We start from the raw sequence: 12,357 nt of genomic DNA, 5'->3' as shown, positions 1-12,357 counted from the left end.
ATAATAACACAGGTAGGAGGTATGGGTATATTTCAGCTGGTAAAAGTTAGATAGACGTGATGAAGATTGAATTTAAAGAACATCTTAGCTGTCTAAAAAAAAACATGTACTTCCAAAATGGAGAAGTTATAGGATGGAGGTTATGGTAAGAGTTTTTTCCAAGTGGTTCAGAGCATTTCTATTGGTCTGTTAATCTAGAATGATTTACACGGTGTACGGGGCAGCTACAAGGTTAAAGAAAATAGAGATAAGACTTTCATCGAATTGCAGCGACATAGATTTTCCATCATGTTATTTCTTCATCTGAAGTGTAATTTGTAGTTATTTTCTGAAAGTATTGCTGCTTACCTGCACTCACAGGACCTGAGGTGATAAGGAATCTCACTGTGACTGAAATCACTACAACCTCGTTGTTTATGAACTGGACAGAACCAATAGGACAGAGATATTTCTTTAAAGTACAGTGGACTCATGACAATGGAACTTCCAATACAACGACCATCAACACGTCCTTAAACATCACTGATCTCACTGCTGGAGTAAATTACACTATCAGAGTATCTGCTGTAGCTGCAGATAATTCAACAGAGGGAAATTCAGTTGATCGTTCAGCCTACACAAGTAAGTTTCAGAGAATGAAACCGTGTGTATAGGCTTGATGGTCTAAGGAAGTTCTCAGCATTTACCTAAGTTGTTCTTTGCTTCTTGCACTGATAGAACCTGACGTCATTAAAAATCTCACTGTTATTAATGTTACAACATCTTCTGTAACACTGAACTGGTCTGAGCCGTGTGGGAAAAGTTCATATTACAGAGTTCAATATGACAACTTCAGTACACCTCTGACTAGGACTACTGAAAAGACCATGATCAGTATCACTAATCTGACTCCTGGAGTACAGTATACATTCAGAGTATTTGCAGTTGCTGCAGATAATATCACAGAGGGGAGGTCTGGATACATTTCAACTTACACAAGTAAGACATGAGAGAAATAATGAACTTATAGCACGTCCAGATCTATCCTTATCTTTGTTGTGAAAATCAGTAATTATGTGAACGTTTTGCTGCTTGCTTGTTTTATAGATTTTTCACTTTTCAGAATTCTTCTCAGTTTAGGCTTCTTTTATCCTCACAACCTTTTCTTACTCTCTCAGAGCCTGAAGCCATCGTAAATCTCACAGTCATTGAAATCACAGTATCTTCTGTGTATTTGAATTGGTCTGAACCATTGGGAAAGAGATATTTCTTTAGAGTATTTTGGACCAATGGCAGTGTAACCTCTAATGATACGACTAAAGCAAGTTCCTTTAACGTCACTGACCTTACTCCTGGAGTAAATTACACTTTTAGAGTTTCTGCTGTCGCTGCAGATAACTCAACAGAGGGCAGATCAGTTGGTCTTTCAGTTCATACAAGTAAGTGAATGAGGTCTATGTCGTGTATTTAGAGATTTTGCAGCTGCTGCAGATAATAACACAGGTAGGAGGTATGGGTATATTTCAGCTGGTAAAAGTTAGATAGACGTGATGAAGATTGAATTTAAAGAACATCTTAGCTGTCTAAAAAAAAACATGTACTTCCAAAATGGAGAAGTTATAGGATGGAGGTTATGGTAAGAGTTTTTTCCAAGTGGTTCAGAGCATTTCTATTGGTCTGTTAATCTAGAATGATTTACACGGTGTACGGGGCAGCTACAAGGTTAAAGAAAATAGAGATAAGACTTTCATCGAATTGCAGCGACATAGATTTTCCATCATGTTATTTCTTCATCTGAAGTGTAATTTGTAGTTATTTTCTGAAAGTATTGCTGCTTACCTGCACTCACAGGACCTGAGGTGATAAGGAATCTCACTGTGACTGAAATCACTACAACCTCGTTGTTTATGAACTGGACAGAACCAATAGGACAGAGATATTTCTTTAAAGTACAGTGGACTCATGACAATGGAACTTCCAATACAACGACCATCAACACGTCCTTAAACATCACTGATCTCACTGCTGGAGTAAATTACACTATCAGAGTATCTGCTGTAGCTGCAGATAATTCAACAGAGGGAAATTCAGTTGATCGTTCAGCCTACACAAGTAAGTTTCAGAGAATGAAACCGTGTGTATAGGCTTGATGGTCTAAGGAAGTTCTCAGCATTTACCTAAGTTGTTCTTTGCTTCTTGCACTGATAGAACCTGACGTCATTAAAAATCTCACTGTTATTAATGTTACAACATCTTCTGTAACACTGAACTGGTCTGAGCCGTGTGGGAAAAGTTCATATTACAGAGTTCAATATGACAACTTCAGTACACCTCTGACTAGGACTACTGAAAAGACCATGATCAGTATCACTAATCTGACTCCTGGAGTACAGTATACATTCAGAGTATTTGCAGTTGCTGCAGATAATATCACAGAGGGGAGGTCTGGATACATTTCAACTTACACAAGTAAGACATGAGAGAAATAATGAACTTATAGCACGTCCAGATCTATCCTTATCTTTGTTGTGAAAATCAGTAATTATGTGAAAGTTTTGCTGCTTGCTTGTTTTAAGGATTTTTCACTTTTCAGAATTCTTCTCAGTTTAGGCTTCTTTTATCCTCACAACCTTTTCTTACTCTCACAGAGCCTGAAGCCATCGTGAATCTCACAGTCATTGAAATCACAGTATCTTCTGTGTATTTGAATTGGTCTGAACCATTGGGAAAGAGATATTTCTTTAGAGTAATTTGGACCAATGGCAGTGTAACCTCTAATGATACGACTAAAGCAAGTTCCTTTAACGTCACTGACCTTACTCCTGGAGTAAATTACACTTTTAGAGTTTCTGCTGTCGCTGCAGATAACTCAACAGAGGGCAGATCAGTTGGTCTTTCAGTTCATACAAGTAAGTGAATGAGGTCTATGTCGTGTATTTAGAGATTTTGCAGCTGCTGCAGATAATAACACAGGTAGGAGGTATGGGTATATTTCAGCTGGTAAAAGTTAGATAGACGTGATGAAGATTGAATTTAAAGAACATCTTAGCTGTCTAAAAAAAAACATGTACTTCCAAAATGGAGAAGTTATAGGATGGAGGTTATGGTAAGAGTTTTTTCCAAGTGGTTCAGAGCATTTCTATTGGTCTGTTAATCTAGAATGATTTACACGGTGTACGGGGCAGCTACAAGGTTAAAGAAAATAGAGATAAGACTTTCATCGAATTGCAGCGACATAGATTTTCCATCATGTTATTTCTTCATCTGAAGTGTAATTTGTAGTTATTTTCTGAAAGTATTGCTGCTTACCTGCACTCACAGGACCTGAGGTGATAAGGAATCTCACTGTGACTGAAATCACTACAACCTCGTTGTTTATGAACTGGACAGAACCAATAGGACAGAGATATTTCTTTAAAGTACAGTGGACTCATGACAATGGAACTTCCAATACAACGACCATCAACACGTCCTTAAACATCACTGATCTCACTGCTGGAGTAAATTACACTATCAGAGTATCTGCTGTAGCTGCAGATAATTCAACAGAGGGAAATTCAGTTGATCGTTCAGCCTACACAAGTAAGTTTCAGAGAATGAAACCGTGTGTATAGGCTTGATGGTCTAAGGAAGTTCTCAGCATTTACCTAAGTTGTTCTTTGCTTCTTGCACTGATAGAACCTGACGTCATTAAAAATCTCACTGTTATTAATGTTACAACATCTTCTGTAACACTGAACTGGTCTGAGCCGTGTGGGAAAAGTTCATATTACAGAGTTCAATATGACAACTTCAGTACACCTCTGACTAGGACTACTGAAAAGACCATGATCAGTATCACTAATCTGACTCCTGGAGTACAGTATACATTCAGAGTATTTGCAGTTGCTGCAGATAATATCACAGAGGGGAGGTCTGGATACATTTCAACTTACACAAGTAAGACATGAGAGAAATAATGAACTTATAGCACGTCCAGATCTATCGTTATCTTTGTTGTGAAAATCAGTAATTTTCTGAAAGATTTGCTGCTCGCTTGTTTTAAGGATTTTTCACTTTTCAGAATTCTTCTCAGTTTAGGCTTCTTTTATCCTCACAACCTTTTCTTACTCTCACAGAGCCTGAAGCCATCGTAAATCTCACAGTCATTGAAATCACAGTATCTTCTGTGTATTTGAATTGGTCTGAACCATTGGGAAAGAGATATTTCTTTAGAGTAATTTGGACCAATGGCAGTGTAACCTCTAATGATACGACTAAAGCAAGTTCCTTTAATGTCACTGACCTTACTCCTGGAGTAAATTACACTTTTAGAGTTTCTGCTGTCGCTGCAGATAACTCAACAGAGGGCAGATCAGTTGGTCTTTCAGTTCATACAAGTAAGTGAATGAGGTCTATGTCATGTATTTAGAGATTTTGCAGCTGCTGCAGATAATAACACAGGTAGGAGGTATGGGTATATTTCAGCTGGTAAAAGTTAGATAGACGTGATGAAGATTGAATTTAAAAAACATCTTAGCTGTCCAAAGAAAAACATGTACTTCCAAAATGGTGAAGTTTTAGGATTGACGTTATGGTAAGAGTTTTTTCCAAGTGGTTCAGAGCATTTCTATTGGTCTGTTAATCTAGAATGATTTACACGGTGTACGGGGCAGCTACAAGGTTAAAGAAAATAGAGATAAGACTTTCATCGAATTGCAGCGACATAGATTTTCCATCATGTTATTTCTTCATCTGAAGTGTAATTTGTAGTTATTTTCTGAAAGTATTGCTGCTTACCTGCACTCACAGGACCTGAGGTGATAAGGAATCTCACTGTGACTGAAATCACTACAACCTCGTTGTTTATGAACTGGACAGAACCAATAGGACAGAGATATTTCTTTAAAGTACAGTGGACTCATGACAATGGAACTTCCAATACAACGACCATCAACACGTCCTTAAACATCACTGATCTCACTGCTGGAGTAAATTACACTATCAGAGTATCTGCTGTAGCTGCAGATAATTCAACAGAGGGAAATTCAGTTGATCGTTCAGCCTACACAAGTAAGTTTCAGAGAATGAAACCGTGTGTATAGGCTTGATGGTCTAAGGAAGTTCTCAGCATTTACCTAAGTTGTTCTTTGCTTCTTGCACTGATAGAACCTGACGTCATTAAAAATCTCACTGTTATTAATGTTACAACATCTTCTGTAACACTGAACTGGTCTGAGCCGTGTGGGAAAAGTTCATATTACAGAGTTCAATATGACAACTTCAGTACACCTCTGACTAGGACTACTGAAAAGACCATGATCAGTATCACTAATCTGACTCCTGGAGTACAGTATACATTCAGAGTATTTGCAGTTGCTGCAGATAATATCACAGAGGGGAGGTCTGGATACATTTCAACTTACACAAGTAAGACATGAGAGAAATAATGAACTTATAGCACGTCCAGATCTATCGTTATCTTTGTTGTGAAAATCAGTAATTATGTGAAAGTTTTGCTGCTTGCTTGTTTTAAGGATTTTTCACTTTTCAGAATTCTTCTCAGTTTAGGCTTCTTTTATCCTCACAACCTTTTCTTACTCTCTCAGAGCCTGAAGCCATCGTAAATCTCACAGTCATTGAAATCACAGTATCTTCTGTGTATTTGAATTGGTCTGAACCATTGGGAAAGAGATATTTCTTTAGAGTAATTTGGACCAATGGCAGTGTAACCTCTAATGATACGACTAAAGCAAGTTCCTTTAACGTCACTGACCTTACTCCTGGAGTAAATTACACTTTTAGAGTTTCTGCTGTCGCTGCAGATAACTCAACAGAGGGCAGATCAGTTGGTCTTTCAGTTCATACAAGTAAGTGAATGAGGTCTATGTCGTGTATTTAGAGATTTTGCAGCTGCTGCAGATAATAACACAGGTAGGAGGTATGGGTATATTTCAGCTGGTAAAAGTTAGATAGACGTGATGAAGATTGAATTTAAAGAACATCTTAGCTGTCTAAAAAAAAACATGTACTTCCAAAATGGAGAAGTTATAGGATGGAGGTTATGGTAAGAGTTTTTTCCAAGTGGTTCAGAGCATTTCTATTGGTCTGTTAATCTAGAATGATTTACACGGTGTACGGGGCAGCTACAAGGTTAAAGAAAATAGAGATAAGACTTTCATCGAATTGCAGCGACATAGATTTTCCATCATGTTATTTCTTCATCTGAAGTGTAATTTGTAGTTATTTTCTGAAAGTATTGCTGCTTACCTGCACTCACAGGACCTGAGGTGATAAGGAATCTCGCTGTGACTGAAATCACTACAACCTCGTTGTTTATGAACTGGACAGAACCAATAGGACAGAGATATTTCTTTAAAGTACAGTGGACTCATGACAATGGAACTTCCAATACAACGACCATCAACACGTCCTTAAACATCACTGATCTCACTGCTGGAGTAAATTACACTATCAGAGTATCTGCTGTAGCTGCAGATAATTCAACAGAGGGAAATTCAGTTGATCGTTCAGCCTACACAAGTAAGTTTCAGAGAATGAAACCGTGTGTATAGGCTTGATGGTCTAAGGAAGTTCTCAGCATTTACCTAAGTTGTTCTTTGCTTCTTGCACTGATAGAACCTGACGTCATTAAAAATCTCACTGTTATTAATGTTACAACATCTTCTGTAACACTGAACTGGTCTGAGCCGTGTGGGAAAAGTTCATATTACAGAGTTCAATATGACAACTTCAGTACACCTCTGACTAGGACTACTGAAAAGACCATGATCAGTATCACTAATCTGACTCCTGGAGTACAGTATACATTCAGAGTATTTGCAGTTGCTGCAGATAATATCACAGAGGGGAGGTCTGGATACATTTCAACTTACACAAGTAAGACATGAGAGAAATAATGAACTTATAGCACGTCCAGATCTATCGTTATCTTTGTTGTGAAAATCAGTAATTATGTGAAAGTTTTGCTGCTTGCTTGTTTTAAGGATTTTTCACTTTTCAGAATTCTTCTCAGTTTAGGCTTCTTTTATCCTCACAACCTTTTCTTACTCTCACAGAGCCTGAAGCCATCGTGAATCTCACAGTCATTGAAATCACAGTATCTTCTGTGTATTTGAATTGGTCTGAACCATTGGGAAAGAGATATTTCTTTAGAGTAATTTGGACCAATGGCAGTGTAACCTCTAATGATACGACTAAAGCAAGTTCCTTTAATGTCACTGACCTTACTCCTGGAGTAAATTACACTTTTAGAGTTTCTGCTGTCGCTGCAGATAACTCAACAGAGGGCAGATCAGTTGGTCTTTCAGTTCATACAAGTAAGTGAATGAGGTCTATGTCATGTATTTAGAGATTTTGCAGCTGCTGCAGATAATAACACAGGTAGGAGGTATGGGTATATTTCAGCTGGTAAAAGTTAGATAGACGTGATGAAGATTGAATTTAAAGAACATCTTAGCTGTCCAAAGAAAAACATGTACTTCCAAAATGGTGAAGTTTTAGGATTGACGTTATGGTAAGAGTTTTTTCCAAGTGGTTCAGAGCATTTCTATTGGTCTGTTAATCTAGAATGATTTACACGGTGTACGGGGCAGCTACAAGGTTAAAGAAAATAGAGATAAGACTTTCATCGAATTGCAGCGACATAGATTTTCCATCATGTTATTTCTTCATCTGAAGTGTAATTTGTAGTTATTTTCTGAAAGTATTGCTGCTTACCTGCACTCACAGGACCTGAGGTGATAAGGAATCTCACTGTGACTGAAATCACTACAACCTCGTTGTTTATGAACTGGACAGAACCAATAGGACAGAGATATTTCTTTAAAGTACAGTGGACTCATGACAATGGAACTTCCAATACAACGACCATCAACACGTCCTTAAACATCACTGATCTCACTGCTGGAGTAAATTACACTATCAGAGTATCTGCTGTAGCTGCAGATAATTCAACAGAGGGAAATTCAGTTGATCGTTCAGCCTACACAAGTAAGTTTCAGAGAATGAAACCGTGTGTATAGGCTTGATGGTCTAAGGAAGTTCTCAGCATTTACCTAAGTTGTTCTTTGCTTCTTGCACTGATAGAACCTGACGTCATTAAAAATCTCACTGTTATTAATGTTACAACATCTTCTGTAACACTGAACTGGTCTGAGCCGTGTGGGAAAAGTTCATATTACAGAGTTCAATATGACAACTTCAGTACACCTCTGACTAGGACTACTGAAAAGACCATGATCAGTATCACTAATCTGACTCCTGGAGTACAGTATACATTCAGAGTATTTGCAGTTGCTGCAGATAATATCACAGAGGGGAGGTCTGGATACATTTCAACTTACACAAGTAAGACATGAGAGAAATAATGAACTTATAGCACGTCCAGATCTATCCTTATCTTTGTTGTGAAAATCAGTAATTATGTGAACGTTTTGCTGCTTGCTTGTTTTATAGATTTTTCACTTTTCAGAATTCTTCTCAGTTTAGGCTTCTTTTATCCTCACAACCTTTTCTTACTCTCTCAGAGCCTGAAGCCATCGTAAATCTCACAGTCATTGAAATCACAGTATCCTCTGTGTATTTGAATTGGTCTGAACCATTGGGAAAGAGATATTTCTTTAGAGTATTTTGGACCAATGGCAGTGTAACCTCTAATGATACGACTAAAGCAAGTTCCTTTAACGTCACTGACCTTACTCCTGGAGTAAATTACACTTTTAGAGTTTCTGCTGTCGCTGCAGATAACTCAACAGAGGGCAGATCAGTTGGTCTTTCAGTTCATACAAGTAAGTGAATGAGGTCTATGTCGTGTATTTAGAGATTTTGCAGCTGCTGCAGATAATAACACAGGTAGGAGGTATGGGTATATTTCAGCTGGTAAAAGTTAGATAGACGTGATGAAGATTGAATTTAAAGAACATCTTAGCTGTCTAAAAAAAAACATGTACTTCCAAAATGGAGAAGTTATAGGATGGAGGTTATGGTAAGAGTTTTTTCCAAGTGGTTCAGAGCATTTCTATTGGTCTGTTAATCTAGAATGATTTACACGGTGTACGGGGCAGCTACAAGGTTAAAGAAAATAGAGATAAGACTTTCATCGAATTGCAGCGACATAGATTTTCCATCATGTTATTTCTTCATCTGAAGTGTAATTTGTAGTTATTTTCTGAAAGTATTGCTGCTTACCTGCACTCACAGGACCTGAGGTGATAAGGAATCTCACTGTGACTGAAATCACTACAACCTCGTTGTTTATGAACTGGACAGAACCAATAGGACAGAGATATTTCTTTAAAGTACAGTGGACTCATGACAATGGAACTTCCAATACAACGACCATCAACACGTCCTTAAACATCACTGATCTCACTGCTGGAGTAAATTACACTATCAGAGTATCTGCTGTAGCTGCAGATAATTCAACAGAGGGAAATTCAGTTGATCGTTCAGCCTACACAAGTAAGTTTCAGAGAATGAAACCGTGTGTATAGGCTTGATGGTCTAAGGAAGTTCTCAGCATTTACCTAAGTTGTTCTTTGCTTCTTGCACTGATAGAACCTGACGTCATTAAAAATCTCACTGTTATTAATGTTACAACATCTTCTGTAACACTGAACTGGTCTGAGCCGTGTGGGAAAAGTTCATATTACAGAGTTCAATATGACAACTTCAGTACACCTCTGACTAGGACTACTGAAAAGACCATGATCAGTATCACTAATCTGACTCCTGGAGTACAGTATACATTCAGAGTATTTGCAGTTGCTGCAGATAATATCACAGAGGGGAGGTCTGGATACATTTCAACTTACACAAGTAAGACATGAGAGAAATAATGAACTTATAGCACGTCCAGATCTATCGTTATCTTTGTTGTGAAAATCAGTAATTATGTGAAAGTTTTGCTGCTTGCTTGTTTTAAGGATTTTTCACTTTTCAGAATTCTTCTCAGTTTAGGCTTCTTTTATCCTCACAACCTTTTCTTACTCTCACAGAGCCTGAAGCCATCGTGAATCTCACAGTCATTGAAATCACAGTATCTTCTGTGTATTTGAATTGGTCTGAACCATTGGGAAAGAGATATTTCTTTAGAGTAATTTGGACCAATGGCAGTGTAACCTCTAATGATACGACTAAAGCAAGTTCCTTTAACGTCACTGACCTTACTCCTGGAGTAAATTACACTTTTAGAGTTTCTGCTGTCGCTGCAGATAACTCAACAGAGGGCAGATCAGTTGGTCTTTCAGTTCATACAAGTAAGTGAATGAGGTCTATGTCGTGTATTTAGAGATTTTGCAGCTGCTGCAGATAATAACACAGGTAGGAGGTATGGGTATATTTCAGCTGGTAAAAGTTAGATAGACGTGATGAAGATTGAATTTAAAGAACATCTTAGCTGTCTAAAAAAAAACATGTACTTCCAAAATGGAGAAGTTATAGGATGGAGGTTATGGTAAGAGTTTTTTCCAAGTGGTTCAGAGCATTTCTATTGGTCTGTTAATCTAGAATGATTTACACGGTGTACGGGGCAGCTACAAGGTTAAAGAAAATAGAGATAAGACTTTCATCGAATTGCAGCGACATAGATTTTCCATCATGTTATTTCTTCATCTGAAGTGTAATTTGTAGTTATTTTCTGAAAGTATTGCTGCTTACCTGCACTCACAGGACCTGAGGTGATAAGGAATCTCACTGTGACTGAAATCACTACAACCTCGTTGTTTATGAACTGGACAGAACCAATAGGACAGAGATATTTCTTTAAAGTACAGTGGACTCATGACAATGGAACTTCCAATACAACGACCATCAACACGTCCTTAAACATCACTGATCTCACTGCTGGAGTAAATTACACTATCAGAGTATCTGCTGTAGCTGCAGATAATTCAACAGAGGGAAATTCAGTTGATCGTTCAGCCTACACAAGTAAGTTTCAGAGAATGAAACCGTGTGTATAGGCTTGATGGTCTAAGGAAGTTCTCAGCATTTACCTAAGTTGTTCTTTGCTTCTTGCACTGATAGAACCTGACGTCATTAAAAATCTCACTGTTATTAATGTTACAACATCTTCTGTAACACTGAACTGGTCTGAGCCGTGTGGGAAAAGTTCATATTACAGAGTTCAATATGACAACTTCAGTACACCTCTGACTAGGACTACTGAAAAGACCATGATCAGTATCACTAATCTGACTCCTGGAGTACAGTATACATTCAGAGTATTTGCAGTTGCTGCAGATAATATCACAGAGGGGAGGTCTGGATACATTTCAACTTACACAAGTAAGACATGAGAGAAATAATGAACTTATAGCACGTCCAGATCTATCGTTATCTTTGTTGTGAAAATCAGTAATTATGTGAAAGTTTTGCTGCTTGCTTGTTTTAAGGATTTTTCACTTTTCAGAATTCTTCTCAGTTTAGGCTTCTTTTATCCTCACAACCTTTTCTTACTCTCACAGAGCCTGAAGCCATCGTAAATCTCACAGTCATTGAAATCACAGTATCTTCTGTGTATTTGAATTGGTCTGAACCATTGGGAAAGAGATATTTCTTTAGAGTAATTTGGACCAATGGCAGTGTAACCTCTAATGATACGACTAAAGCAAGTTCCTTTAACGTCACTGACCTTACTCCTGGAGTAAATTACACTTTTAGAGTTTCTGCTGTCGCTGCAGATAACTCAACAGAGGGCAGATCAGTTGGTCTTTCAGTTCATACAAGTAAGTGAATGAGGTCTATGTCGTGTATTTAGAGATTTTGCAGCTGCTGCAGATAATAACACAGGTAGGAGGTATGGGTATATTTCAGCTGGTAAAAGTTAGATAGACGTGATGAAGATTGAATTTAAAGAACATCTTAGCTGTCCAAAGAAAAACATGTACTTCCAAAATGGTGAAGTTTTAGGATTGACGTTATGGTAAGAGTTTTTTCCAAGTGGTTCAGAGCATTTCTATTGGTCTGGTAATCCAGAATGATTTACACGGTGTACGGGGCAGCTACAAGGTTAAAGAAAATGGAGATAAGATTTTCATCGAATTGCAGCGACATAGATTTTCCATCATGTTATTTCTTCATCTGAAGTGTAATTTGTAGTTATTTTCTGAAAGTATTGCTGCTTACCTGCACTCACAGGACCTGAGGTGATAAGGAATCTCACTGTGACTGAAATCACTACAACCTCGTTGTTTATGAACTGGACTGAACCAATAGGACAGAGATATTTCTTTAAAGTACAGTGGACTCATGACAATGGAACTTCCAATACAACGACCATCAACACGTCCTTAAACATCACTGATCTCACTGCTGGAGTAAATTACACTATCAGAGTATCTGCTGTAGCTGCAGATAATTCAACAGAGGGAAATT

General features: G+C 37.8%; 2 protein-coding genes across 11 annotated transcripts in view; both read left to right on the top strand.

The window, feature by feature from the left end:
- The window catches only part of LOC140546168 (receptor-type tyrosine-protein phosphatase eta-like), a 54,264-nt gene that overhangs the window by 35,824 nt on the left and 6,083 nt on the right, over positions 1–12,357 (top strand). For 5 of the 10 annotated variants that reach the window (XM_072669421.1, XM_072669414.1, XM_072669407.1 and 2 more), the window contains 12 exons: positions 361–621; positions 718–978; positions 1,158–1,418; positions 1,831–2,091; positions 2,188–2,448; positions 2,628–2,888; positions 3,301–3,561; positions 3,658–3,918; positions 4,098–4,358; positions 4,771–5,031; positions 5,128–5,388; positions 5,568–6,250. The exons of 2 other annotated variants lie outside the window; for them this stretch is intronic. In XM_072669421.1, the coding sequence (XP_072525522.1) occupies positions 361–621; positions 718–978; positions 1,158–1,418; positions 1,831–2,091; positions 2,188–2,448; positions 2,628–2,888; positions 3,301–3,561; positions 3,658–3,918; positions 4,098–4,358; positions 4,771–5,031; positions 5,128–5,388; positions 5,568–5,836 (3,140 nt within the window). In that variant the 3' untranslated portion in view covers positions 5,837–6,250. Of the gene's footprint in view, positions 1–360; positions 622–717; positions 979–1,157; positions 1,419–1,830; positions 2,092–2,187; positions 2,449–2,627; positions 2,889–3,300; positions 3,562–3,657; positions 3,919–4,097; positions 4,359–4,770; positions 5,032–5,127; positions 5,389–5,567; positions 6,251–12,357 lie in introns of those variants that run through there. 3 more of the 10 variants (XM_072669382.1, XM_072669391.1, XM_072669374.1) reach the window with 3 other exon arrangements.
- LOC140546214 (receptor-type tyrosine-protein phosphatase eta-like) lies at positions 6,259–11,894 on the top strand. The gene is made up of 11 exons (XM_072669450.1): positions 6,259–6,501; positions 6,598–6,858; positions 7,038–7,298; positions 7,711–7,971; positions 8,068–8,328; positions 9,181–9,441; positions 9,538–9,798; positions 9,978–10,238; positions 10,651–10,911; positions 11,008–11,268; positions 11,448–11,894. Exons 1-11 carry the CDS (start codon positions 6,297–6,299, stop codon positions 11,714–11,716), a joined length of 2,823 nt encoding a protein of 940 aa, XP_072525551.1. The 5' UTR covers positions 6,259–6,296; the 3' UTR covers positions 11,717–11,894.

Source organism: Salminus brasiliensis, chromosome 2 (assembly GCF_030463535.1).
Source record: "Salminus brasiliensis chromosome 2, fSalBra1.hap2, whole genome shotgun sequence".
Classification (NCBI taxonomy): domain Eukaryota; kingdom Metazoa; phylum Chordata; class Actinopteri; order Characiformes; family Bryconidae; genus Salminus; species Salminus brasiliensis.
Note: the sequence above shows the minus strand (reverse complement) of the source record. Positions and strands in the feature narration are given on the sequence as shown.

Excerpts from the sequence above, each read along its gene's own strand:
- LOC140546214 (XM_072669450.1), top strand. The coding sequence starts at position 6,297 with ATGAACTGGACAGAACCAATAGGACAGAGATATTTCTTTAAAGTACAG. Across the intron at positions 9,442-9,537 it reads TGATCGTTCAGCCTACACAA|AACCTGACGTCATTAAAAAT; the intron begins GTAAGTTTCAGA and ends TTGCACTGATAG. Across the intron at positions 10,912-11,007 it reads TGATCGTTCAGCCTACACAA|AACCTGACGTCATTAAAAAT; the intron begins GTAAGTTTCAGA and ends TTGCACTGATAG.